General features: G+C 46.1%; 1 protein-coding gene and 1 long non-coding RNA gene across 2 annotated transcripts; both read right to left on the reverse strand.

Moving 5' to 3' along the window:
- Positions 1-1,164: 1,164 nt before the first annotated feature.
- LOC124030067 lies at positions 1,165-4,244 on the reverse strand. Its single transcript, XR_006837895.1, has 3 exons — positions 4,231-4,244; positions 2,573-2,683; positions 1,165-1,261 (listed from the first exon to the last, which is right to left on the reverse strand). It is a non-coding gene; the product is annotated as an uncharacterized LOC124030067 (long non-coding RNA).
- A 149-nt stretch (positions 4,245-4,393) lies between these two features.
- LOC124030066 (nuclear receptor ROR-alpha A-like) lies at positions 4,394-8,835 on the reverse strand. The gene is made up of 3 exons (XM_046341572.1): positions 8,420-8,835; positions 7,911-8,043; positions 4,394-4,431 (listed from the first exon to the last, which is right to left on the reverse strand). Exons 1-3 carry the CDS (start codon positions 8,600-8,602, stop codon positions 4,394-4,396), a joined length of 354 nt encoding a protein of 117 aa, XP_046197528.1. The 5' UTR covers positions 8,603-8,835.
- Between the last annotated feature and the right edge of the window lie 4,437 nt (positions 8,836-13,272).

Raw genomic sequence — 13,272 nt, forward strand, 5'->3', positions numbered from 1 at the left:
CATTCCAGAACCAGAATGGCTGATCTGTTTAAAACTCTGACATTCCAGAACCAGAATGGATGATTTATTTAAAACTGACATTCCAGAACCAGAATGGATGATTTGTTTAAAACTTTGACGTTCCAGAACCAGAATGGATGATTTATTTAAAACTGACATTCCAGAAACCAGAATGATGATTTATTTAAAACTGAGGTTCTAGAACCAGAATGGATGATTATTTAAGAGAGAGAGAGAGAGACAGAGAGAGACAGAGAGAGAGAGAGAGAGAGAGAGAGAGAGAGAGAGAGAGAGAGAGAGAGAGAGAGAGAGAGAGAGAGAGACAGAGAGAGAGAGAGAGAGAGAGAGAGAGAGAGAGAGAGAGAGAGAGAGAGAGAGAGAGAGAGAGACAGAGAGAGAGAGAGACAGAGAGAGAGAGAGAGAGAGAGAGAGAGAGAGACAGAGAGAGAGAGAGACGAGAGAGAGAGAGAGAGAGAGAGAGAGAGAGAGAGAGAGAGAGAGAGAGAGAGAGAGAGAGACAGAGCAGAGAGAGAGAGAGAGAGAGAGAGAGAGAGAGAGAGAGAGAGAGAGAGAGAGAGAGAGAGAGAGAGAGACAGAGAGAGAGAGAGAGAGAGAGAGAGAGAGAGAGAGAGAGAGAGAGAGAGAGAGAGAGAGAGAGAGAGACAGAGAGAGAGAGAGAGACAGAGTGAGGTTATTGAGATTCAGGACTGCCGGGTCACATTCTGACAGACAGGACTTTCACATTTCCCTGAGACCAGGACAGTGTGCGTGTCATTAGGACTGATGGTTCTGTTGGTGATGGAACTGAAATCCTGCTGTGAAATCCCAAGGCCTGTTCAGTTCAAAACGAGATGTCATCAAGTAGAGTATACCAAGAGCACTACCATTTAGACAATGCATGAACACAGTCATACAAGCAAGAATTAATTCCCTGCTGCGCTTTGTGTAGCAGTACAGTGTAAACAGGGAGTTGGGCTGAATTTCATTTCAATTCACAAAGGGAATTTCCAATTCTCTTCAATTTGGAAAATGTAGAATTGGAATTTGTTTTACTTTCTGAATGGACTGAATTGAAAAGGAAATTGACCCCAATCCTGGTGTACAGCAATTGCATATATTGTATGTACGTGTGTGTTAGTGTGTTATACCTTAGTGAGAACCACATCCTCTCTGCCGCTCTGCTGAAGGACATGTTGGAGAGCCAGCTGGATCTTCTGTTGCAGCTTCTCTACCTTCACCTTCTCCTGAAGCCACGTCCGATCTACACGCACCGTTAAACGATACAACGTTGTATAAATAATAACACCCAGAGATGCTCTCTTTGGACTGCTTCAAGGGGGAATAGCTGTGTGTGTGTGTGTGTGTGTGTGTGTTATGTGATTGTAGAAGATATGTGCTCTCAACGTTGTATAAATAATAACACCCAGAGATGCTTTCTGACTGCCATAAGGGGAATAGCTGTGTGTGTGTGTTTGTGTGTGTTATGTGATTGTAGAAGATATGTGCTCTCAATCGTTGTATAAATAATAACACCCAGGAGATGCTCTCGGACTGCACCGTTAGTTAAACGATGCAACGTTGTATAAATAATAACACCCAGAGATGCTCTCGAACTGCACCGTTAGTTAAACGATACAACGCTCGTATAAATACAACACCCAGAGATGCTCGGACTGCACCGTTAGTTAAACGATACAACGTTGTATAAATAATAACACCCAGAGATGCTCTCGGACTGCACCGTTAGTTAAACGATACAACGTTGTATAAATAATAACACCCAGAGATGCTTCGGACTGCACCATTAGTTAAACGATGCAACGTTGTGTATAAATAATAACACCCAGAGATGCTTCGGACTGTCACCGGGGGAATAGCTGTGTGTGTGTGTGTGTGTGTAAATACTAACACCCAGAAATGCTCTGGACTGTGTGTGGGGTGAATAGCTGTGTGTGTGTGTGTTATGGATTGTAGAAGATATGCTCAACGCTGTATAAATAATAACACCCAGAGATGCTTTCGGACTGCCACAAGGGGGAATAGTTGTGTGTGTGTGTTTGTGTGTGTTATGTGATTGTAGAAGATATGCTCAACGCAGGTATTAATAACACCCAGATAGTGTTTGGACTGCACCGCTAGTTAAACGATGCAACGCTATAAATAATAACACCCAGAGATGCTCTCGGATCAACCGCTAGTTAAACGTATACAGAGTCGTATAAATAATAACACCCAGAGATGCTTCCTGACTGCACCGTTAGTTAAACTATGCAACGCTGTATAAATAATAACACCCAGAGAAGCTCGATCGCAATCAAGAAGTTAAACGATGCAACGCTGTGTATAAATACCAACAATTCCAGAGATGTTTCGACTGCAATCGTTAGTTAAACGATGCAACGCTGTATAAACAATAACACCCAGAGATGCTCGACTGCCACAAGGGAATAGCTGTGTGTGTGTGTGTGTGTGTGATGTGTAGTGATGTGTGTGTGTGTGTGTGAGTGTTATGTGATTGTAGAAGATATGTGCTCGCAACGTTGCGTCGTGAACGTGACAGCATCGTGCCTACCCGCAGACATCAGGACGTACGCTGAGAAGAGAGCGATCTCCTCCTCAGAGAGATGGATGACAGACATGCTCTTCCCAAACTCAAAGACTAAGCGAATCAGATCGTCACAACCTGTCACACACACACACACACACACACACACACACACACACACACACACACACACACACACACACACACACACACACACACACACACACACACACACACACACACACACACACACACACACACACACACACACACACACACACACACACACACACACACACACACACACACACACACACAGAGAGAGACAGGAGTAGTTATGTATAAAATATCACAACAACACAGGACACAGAGCAGGACATCAAGATCGGAACAGACGTCACCTGACATGCATCGCTTTGGAGTTCAGTCAGTCCAGTCCGTATCCTAGTGTCCCAGCCATTCAGTCAGTCCATATCCTAGTGTCCCAGCCATTCAGTCAGTCAGTCCATATCCTAGTGTCCCAGCCATTCAGTCAGTCCATATCCCAGTGGCCCAGCCATTCAGTCAGTCCATATCCCAGTAGCCCAGCCATTCAGTCAGTCAGTCCATATCCCAGTGGCCCAGCCATTCAGTCAGTCAGTCCATATCCTAGTGGCCCAGCCATTCAGTCAGTCAGTCCATATCCCAGTGGCCCAGCCATTCAGTCAGTCAGTCCATATCCCAGTGGCCCAGCCATTCAGTCAGTCAGTCCATATCCCAGTGGCCCAGCCATTCAGTCAGTCAGTCCATATCCCAGTGGCCCAGCCATTCAGCGCTGTCCATATCCTAGTGGCCCAGCCATTCAGTCAGTCCAGTCCATATCCTAGTGGCCCAGCCATTCAGTCAGTCCATATCTAGTGGCCCAGCCATTCAGGTCAGTCAGTCCATATCCCTGTGGCCCAGCCATTCAGTCAGTCAAATGATCCTAGTGGCCCAGCCATTCAGTCAGTCAGTCCATATCCCAGTGGCCCAGCCATTCAGTCAGTCAGTCCATATCCCATGGCCCAGCCATTCAGTCCAGTCAGTCCATATCCTAGTGGCCCAGCCATTCAGTCAGTCAGTCCATATCCCAGTGGCCCTTCATTCAGTCAGTCCATATCCTAGTGGCCCAGCCATTCAGTCAGTCCAGTCCATATCTAGAGGCCCAGCCATTCAGTCAGTCCATATCCTCGTGGCCCAGCCATTCAGTCTCAGTCCATATCCTAGTGGCCCAGCCATTCAGTCAGTCAGTCCATATCCTAGTGGCCCAGCCATTCAGTCAGTCCATATCCTAGTGGCCCAGCCATTCAGTCAGTCAGTCCATATCCTAGTGGCCCAGCCATTCAGTCAGTCCATATCCTAGTGGCCCAGCCATTCAGTCAGTCAGTCCATATCCTAGTGGCCCAGCCATTCAGTCAGTCCATATCCTAGTGGCCCAGCCATTCAGTCAGTCCATATCCTAGTGGCCCAGCCATTCAGTCAGAGGTGGTCCAAAACAGTCCCTAATACTAAACAAACAACTTCCTCTCCTATTAAATCGATGGTTCTGAACGTCTGAACCTCAAACCACAGATTGAAGGGGATGGCGTGATTCGCTGGGTTATTCTGATGTACCTAATGCTTTGAAAGGATGAGCGTGATTACCGCTGGGTTGTATTCTGACGTACCTAACGCTTTGAAGGGGATGAACGTGATTCGCTGGGTTGTATTTCTGACGTACCTAATGCTTTGAAAGGGATGAACGTGATTCGCTGGGTTGTATTCTGACTCACTAGCAGCAGAAGACGTCGGTCCCAGCGTACTTCCCTTTAGACGGTGCTGTTCTGAGAGTCAAAGAACACTCCTGATGAACACCACCTCAAGAGACCCTGAGGAGAGACGCAGCGACGCAACCACATCACTACAGAGAGACGACAACAACACAACCATCACTACAGGTCAGAGAGACAACACAACCATCACTACAGGTCAGAGAGACAACACAACCATCACTACAGGTCAGAGAGACGACAACAACACAACCATCACTACAGAGAGACGACAACAACAACACAACCGTCACTACAGAGAGACGACAACAACAACACAACCGTCACTACAGAGAGACGACAACAACAACACAACCATCACTACAGGTCAGAGAGACAACACAACCATCACTACAGGTCAGAGAGACAACAACAACACAACCATCACTACAGAGAGACGACAACAACACAACCATCACTACAGAGAGACGACAACAACAACACAACCATCACTACAGGTCAGAGAGACAACACAACCATCACTACAGGTCAGAGAGACGACAACAACACAACCATCACTACAGAGAGACGACAACAACACAACCATCACTACAGGTCAGAGAGACAACAACAACACAGGTCAGAGAGACCATCACTACAGGTCAGAGAGACACAACACAACCATCACTACAGGTCAGAGAGACGACAACAACACAACCATCACTACAGGTCAGAGAGACGACAACAACACAACCATCACTACAGGTCAGAGAGACAACACAACCATCACTACAGGTCAGAGAGACAACACAACCATCACTACAGGTCAGAGAGACAACACAACCATCACTACAGGTCAGAGAGACAACACAACCATCACTACAGGTCAGAGAGACAACACAACACAACCATCACTACAGGTCAGAGACAACAACACAACCATCACTACAGGTCAGAGAGACAACACAACCATCACTACAACAATCACTACAGGTCAGAGAGACAACAACATCACTACAGGTCAAGAGACAACACAACCATCACTACAGGTCAGGGAGACAACACAACCATCACTACAGGTCAGAGAGACAACACAACCATCACTACAGGTCAGAGAGACAACACAACCATCACTACAGGTCAGAGAGACAACACAACCATCACTACAGGTCAGAGAGACAACAACAACCATCACTACAGGTCAGAGAGACAACAACAACCATCACTACAGGTCAGGAGAGACAACACAACCATCACTACAGGTCAGAGAGACAACAACAAAACAACCATCACTACAGGTCAGAGAGACAACACAACCATCACTACAGGTCAGAGAGACAACAACAACCATCACTACAGGTCAGAGAGACAACAACAACACAGCCATCACTACAGGTCAGAGAGACAACAACAACACAACCATCACTACAGGTCAGAGAGACAACACAACCATCACTACAGGTCAGAGAGACAACACACAACACAGGTCAACACAACCATCACTACAGGTCAGAGAGACAACACAACCATCACTACAGGTCAGAGAGACAACAACAACACAACCATCACTACAGGTCAGAGACGACAACAACACAACCATCACTACAGGTCAGAGAGACAACACAACCATCACTACAGGTCAGAGAGACAACAACAACACAACCATCACTACAGAGAGACAACAACAACACAACCATCACTACAGGTCAGAGAGACAACAACAACACAACCATCACTACAGGTCAGAGAGACAACAACAACACAACCATCACTACAGGTCAGAGAGACAACACAACCATCACTACAGGTCAGAGAGACAACACAACCATCACTACAGGTCAGAGAGACGACAACAACACAACCATCACTACAGGTCAGAGAGACAACACAACCATCACTACAGGTCAGAGAGACAACACAACCATCACTACAGAGAGAGAGACAACAACACAACCATCACTATAGAGAGACAACACAACCATCACTACAGGTCAGAGAGACAACACAACCATCACTACAGAGAGACGACAACAACAACACAACCATCACTATAGAGAGACAACAACAACACAGCCATCACTACAGGTCAGAGAGACAACACAACCATCACTACAGGTCAGAGAGACAACACAACCATCACTACAGGTCAGAGAGACAACAACAACACAGCCATCACTACAGGTCAGAGAGACAACACAACCATCACTACAGGTCAGAGAGACAACAACACAACCATCACTACAGGTCAGAGAGACAACACCATAACCATCACTACAGGTCAGAGAGACAACAACAACACAACCATCACTACAGGTCAGAGAGACAACAACAACACAACCATCACTACAGGTCAGAGAGACAACAACAACACAACCATCACTACAGGTCAGAGAGACAACACAACCATCACTACAGGTCAGAGAGACAACACAACCATCACTACAGGTCAGAGAGACAACAACAACACAGCCATCACTACAGGTCAGAGAGACAACAACACAACCATCACTACAGGTCAGAGAGACAACACAACCATCACTACAGGTCAGAGAGACAACAACACAGCCATCACTACAGGTCAGAGAGACAACACAACCATCACTACAGGTCAGAGAGACAACACAACCATCACTACAGGTCAGAGAGACAACAACACAACCATCACTACAGGTCAGAGAGACAACACAACCATCACTACAGGTCAGAGAGACAACAACACAACCATCACTACAGGTCAGAGAGACAACAACAACACAGCCAACAACACAACCATCACTACAGGTCAGAGAGACAACAACAACACAACCATCACTACAGGTCAGAGAGACAACACAACCATCACTACAGGTCAGAGAGACAACAACACAACCATCACTACAGGTCAGAGAGACAACACAACCATCACTACAGGTCAGAGAGACAACACAACCATCACTACAGGTCAGAGAGACAACACAACCATCACTATAGGTCAGAGAGACAACACAACCATCACTACAGAGAGACGACAACAACACAACCATCACTACAGGTCAGAGAGACAACAACGCAACCATCACTACAGGTCAGAGAGACAACAACAACACAACCATCACTACAGGTCAGAGAGACAACACAACCATCACTACAGGTCAGAGAGACAACAACACAACCATCACTACAGGTCAGAGAGACAACAACAACACAACCATCACTACAGGTCAGAGAGACAACAACAACACAACCATCACTACAGGTCAGAGAGACAACACAACCATCACTACAGGTCAGAGAGACAACACAACCATCACTACAGGTCAGAGAGACAACACAACCATCACTACAGGTCAGAGAGACAACAACACAACCATCACTACAGGTCAGAGAGACAACAACAACACAACCATCACTACAGGTCAGAGAGACAACAACAACACAACCATCACTACAGGTCAGAGAGACAACAACAACAACACAACCATCACTACAGGTCAGAGAGACAACACAACCATCACTACAGGTCAGAGAGACAACATAACTTTCTTATATAAGTAGACCATAAATAGATTGGGGGTTGATCATTGTGATGTCATTATGAGACGTTCCATCATCTTGTCTACCTGCTTTGAGCAACACTATCTGGTCGTTCTGACAGAGCTCCATGAAGCCGTCGATGCGTTTGGCGAACTCCACCACGTACTGGATGGCCTCCGTTATCTTGATGGCACACAGCTGCCACATCACCTCCTCCGGCTGACATAAACAACAACAACAATGTTAAAAGAGGCATAATTGTAGATGCTAGTATCAGAGAGAGAGAGACGGAGAGAGAGAGACAGACAGAGAGAGAGAGAGCGAGAGAGAGAGACAAAGAGAGAGAGAGAGACAGAGAGAGAGAGAGAGAGAGAGAGAGAGAGAGAGAGAGAGTGAGACAGAGAGAGAGAGAGAGAGTGAGACAGAGAGAGAGACAGAGAGAGAGAGAGAGAGAGAGAGAGAGAGAGAGAGAGAGAGAGAGAGAGAGAGAGAGAGAGAGGAGAGAAAGGAGAAGGAAGAGGGGTGACAAAGGACTATGAGGGGAAGAGAACAAAAGTAGTGTCCTAGGTAGTGTTCTAGCAGTGTGTATTGTTACCTTCGTCTGGTAGGTCTCTATCTCCTCCTGGAGGAAGGCCTGCCAGGTCATGCTCTGTAGCTCCTCCCTCAGGTACTGACACGTCTCCTGGTGGGACTTGGAGATGTTCTGGCCTAGGTGTTCTACAGGAGAGAGCAGCAGGACAACGTCAAGAGCTGGACCACGATTGGTCCAGGACAACATCAAGAGCTGGACCACGATTGGTCCAGGACAACATCAAGAGCTGGACCACGATTGGTCCAGGACAACCACGATTGGTCCAGTACAACGTCAAGAGCTGGACCACGATTGGTCCAGGACAACCACGATTGGTCCAGGACAACATCAAGAGCTGGACCACGATTGGTCCAGGACAACATCAAGAGCTGGACCACGATTGGTCCAGGACAACCACGATTGGTCCAGTACAACGTCAAGAGCTGGACCACGATTGGTCCAGGACAACATCAAGAGCTGGACCACGATTGGTCCAGGACAACATCAAGAGCTGGACCACGATTGGTCCAGGACAAACCTATTGGTCCAGTAGAGAGCTGGACTGACGATTGGTCCAGGACAACCACGATTGGTCCAGGACAACATCAAGAGCTGGACCACGATTGGTCCAGGACAACATCAAAGAGCTGGACCACGATTGGTCCAGGACAACCCGGCCTATCCAGTAGAGCTGAACACGACTGGTCCAGGACAACCACGATTGGTCCAGTACAACATCAAGAGCTGGAACACGATTGGTCCAGGCCAACATCAAGAGCTGGACCACGATTGGTCCAGGCCAACATCAAGAGCTGCACCACGATTGGTCCAGGACAACATCAAGAGCTGCACCACGATTGGTCCAGGACAACATCAAGAGCTGGACCACGATTGGTCCAGGACAACATCAAGAGCTGGGATTCACCTTATTGGGTCCAGGACAACATGGTCCAGGACAACATCAAGAGCTGGACCACGATTGGTCCAGGAGAACATCAAGAGCTGCACCACGATTGGTCCAGGACAACATGGTCCAGGACAACATCAAGAGCTGCACCACGATTGGTCCAGGACAACATGGTCCAGGACAACATCAAGAGCTGGATGGACCACAGTGGACTCCTTTTCACATTATGGTGCCGACCCGAACTATACTGAATGGTCTGTTTATTTTACATGGTTCTTTCCAGCACATTTGGTTCTTTCCAGCACATTTGGGTTTGGCTTTTCTTGGCTCTGCCCAGTAGGGGGAAAAGGGTAGAATATGGGTCAGCATTTGGGTTTGGCTTTTCTTGGCTCTGCCCAGTAGGGAAAAGGGTAGAATATGGGTCAGCATTTGGGTTTGGCTTCTTTTCTGCTCTGCCCAGTAGGGGGAAAAAGGGTAGAATATGGGTCAGCATTTGGGTTTGGCTTTTCTTGGCCTGCCCAGTAGGGGAAAAGGGTAGAATATGGGTCAGCATTTGGGTTTGGCTTTTCTGGCTCTGCCCAGTAGGGGAAAAGGGTAGAATATGGGGTCAGCATTGGGTTTGGCTTTCTGGCTTGGCAACATTTGGTTTGGCTTTTCTGCTCTGCCCAGTAGGGGGAAAAGGGTAGAATATGGGTCAGCATTTGGGTTTGGCTTTTCTTGGCTCTGCCCAGTAGGGGAAAAGGGTAGAATATGGGTCAGCATTTGAGTAGGGGAAAAAGGGTGTGAATATGGGTCAGCATTTGGGTTTGGCTTTTCTTGGCTCTGCCCAGTAGGGGGAAAAGGGTAGAATATGGGTCAGTATTTGGGTTTGGCTTCTCTGCTCTGCCCAGTAGGGGGAAAAGGGTAGAATATGGGTCAGCATTTGGTTTGGCTTTTCTTGCCTGCCCAGTAGGGGAAAAGGGTAGAATATGGGTCAGCATTTGGGTTTGGCTTTTCTTGGCTCTGCCCAGTAGGGGGAAAAGGGTAGAATATGGGTCAGCATTTGGGTTTGGCTTTTCTGGCTCTGCCCAGTAGGGGAAAAGGGTAGAATATGGGTCAGCATTTGGGTTTGGCTTTTCTTGGCTCTGCCCAGTAGGGGAAAAGGGTGTAGAATATGGGTCAGCATTTGGGTTTGGCTTTTCTTGGCTCTCTAGGGGAAAAGGGTAGAATATGGGTCAGCATTTGGCTTGGCTGCTCTGCCCAGTAGGGGGAAAAGGGTAGAATATGGGTCAGCATTTGGGTTTGCTCTTCTGGCTCTGCCCAGTAGGGGGAAAAGGGTAGAATATGGGTCAGCATTTGGTTTGGCTTTTCTTGGCTCTGCCCAGTAGGGGAAAAGGGTAGAATATGGGTCAGCATTTGGGTTTGGCTCTTCTTGGCTCTGCCCAGTAGGGGGAAAAGGGTAGAATATGGGTCAGCATTTGGCTTGGCTCTTCTGGCTCTGCCCAGTAGGGGGAAAAGGGTAGAATATGGGTCAAAGCATTTGGGTTTGCCTTCTTGGCTCTGCCCAGTAGGGGAAAAGGGTAGAATATGGGTCAGCATTTGGGTTTGGCTTTTCTTGGCTCTGCCCAGTAGGGGAAAAGGGTAGAATATGGGTCAGCATTTGGGCTTGGCTCTTCTTGGCTCTGCCCAGTAGGGGGAAAAAGGGTAGAATATGGGTCAGCATTTAGGCAGAGCTCACATGTGTAACAACACAGCAACATTGATTCCATAAAGGGAAATTCTTCCAACCCTACTGTTCTATACTGTTAGAGGTGGTTGATCATCCTAACCATGTTTTTACTATTCTATACTGTTAGAGGTGGTTGATCATCTCTAACCATGACCCAGACAGTATTTTACTATTCTATACTGTTGGTGACGGTGGAGGTTGATCATCTCTAACCATGACCCAGACAGGGTTGTACTATTCTATACTGTTAGAGGTGGTTGATCATCTCTAACCATGACCCAGACAGTATTTTACTATTCTATACTGTCAGAGGTGGTTGATCATCTCTAACCATGACCCAGACAGGGTCTATATTCTATACTAGAGGTGGTCTCATCATGACTCCAGACAGTATTTTACTATTCCTGGTATTGACCCAGACAGTATTGTACAGACATGACAGTATTTTACTACCTGGCATTGCATGATTGACCCAGACAGTATTTTACTATTCCTGGTATGACCCAGACAGTACTTTACTACTCTGGTATTGACCCAGACAGTATTTTACTATTCTGGTATGACCCAGACAGTATTTCACTACTCTGTCATGACCCAGACAGTATTTTACTATTCTGGTATTGACCCAGACAGAATTTTACTATTCTGGTATTGACCCAGACAGTATTTTTTACTATTCTGGTATTGACCCAGACAGAAATGTACTACTCTGGTATTGACCCAGACAGTATTTCACTACTCTGGTATTGACCCAGACAGTATTTTAATATTCTGGTATTGACCCAGACAGTATTTTACTATTCTGGTATTGACCCAGACAGTATTTTAATATTCTGGTATTGACCCAGACAGTATTTTACTATTCTGGTATTGACCCAGACAGTATTTTACTATTCTGGTATTGACCCAGACAGTATTTTACTACTCTGGTATTGACCTGACAGTATTAATACTTGGTATTGACTCCAGACAGTACTTTTACTACTTCTGGTATTGACCCAGACAGTATTTCTCACTACTCTGGTATTGACCCAGACAGTATTTTACTATCTTGGTACAGGACTCAGACAGTATTTCATTACCTGGCATTGACCCAGACAGTATTTTTTACTATTCTGGTATGACCCAGACAGTATTTTACTACTCTGGTATTGACCCAGACAGTATTTTACTATTCTGGTATGACCCAGACAGTATTTTACTAGTCTGGTATTGACCCAGACAGTACTTTACTACTCTGGTATTGACCCAGACAGTACTTTACTACTCTGTCATGACCCGGACAGTATTTTACTACTCTGTCATGACCCAGACAGTATTTTACTACTCAGTCATGACCCAGACAGTATTTTACTACTCTATCATGACCCAGACAGTATTTTACTACTCAATCATGACCCAGACAGTATTTTACTACTCTGGTATTGACCCAGACAGTATTTTACTATTCTGGTATTATTCACAATATTTTACATTCTGATTGACCCAGACAGTATTTTAATACTCTGGTCATGACCCAGACAGTATTTTACTACTCTGTCATGATTGAACCAGACAGTATTTTACTACTCTGGTATTGACCTTGACAGCCTACTACCTGGTATTGTTCCAGACTCTGTCAGTCATGACTCCAGACAGTATTTTAAGACCCATGACCCAGACAGTATTTTACTACTCAGTCATGACCCAGACAGTATTTTACTACTCTGTCATGACCCAGACAGTATTTTACTACCTCAGTCATGACCCAGACAGTATTTTACTATGACCCAGACAGTCTACTCTGTCATGACCCAGACAGTATTTTACTACTCAGTCATGACCCAGACAGTATTTTACTACTCTGTCATGACCCAGACAGTATTTTACTACTCTGTCATGACCCAGACAGTATTTTACTACTCAGTCATGACCCAGACAGTATTTTACTACTCAGTCATGACCCAGACAGCTTCATTACTCTGTCATGACCCAGACAGTATTTACTACTCTGTCATGACCCAGACAGTATTTTACTACTCAGTCAGACCCAGACAGTATTTTACTACCAGTCATGACTCACACAGCATTTGTTACTACCTGCCAGCACCCAGAGACAGCATTTTACTACCTGCCGCATCCAGACAGGCTTTACTACTCAGTCATGACCCAGACAGTATTTACTACTCAGTCATGACCCAGACAGTATTTGTTACTACTCTGTCATGACCCAGACAGTATTTTACTACTCTGTCATGACCCAGACAGTATTTATCACTACTC

Source organism: Oncorhynchus gorbuscha, unplaced genomic scaffold (genome assembly GCF_021184085.1).
Source record: "Oncorhynchus gorbuscha isolate QuinsamMale2020 ecotype Even-year unplaced genomic scaffold, OgorEven_v1.0 Un_scaffold_9125, whole genome shotgun sequence".
NCBI lineage: Eukaryota > Metazoa > Chordata > Actinopteri > Salmoniformes > Salmonidae > Oncorhynchus > Oncorhynchus gorbuscha.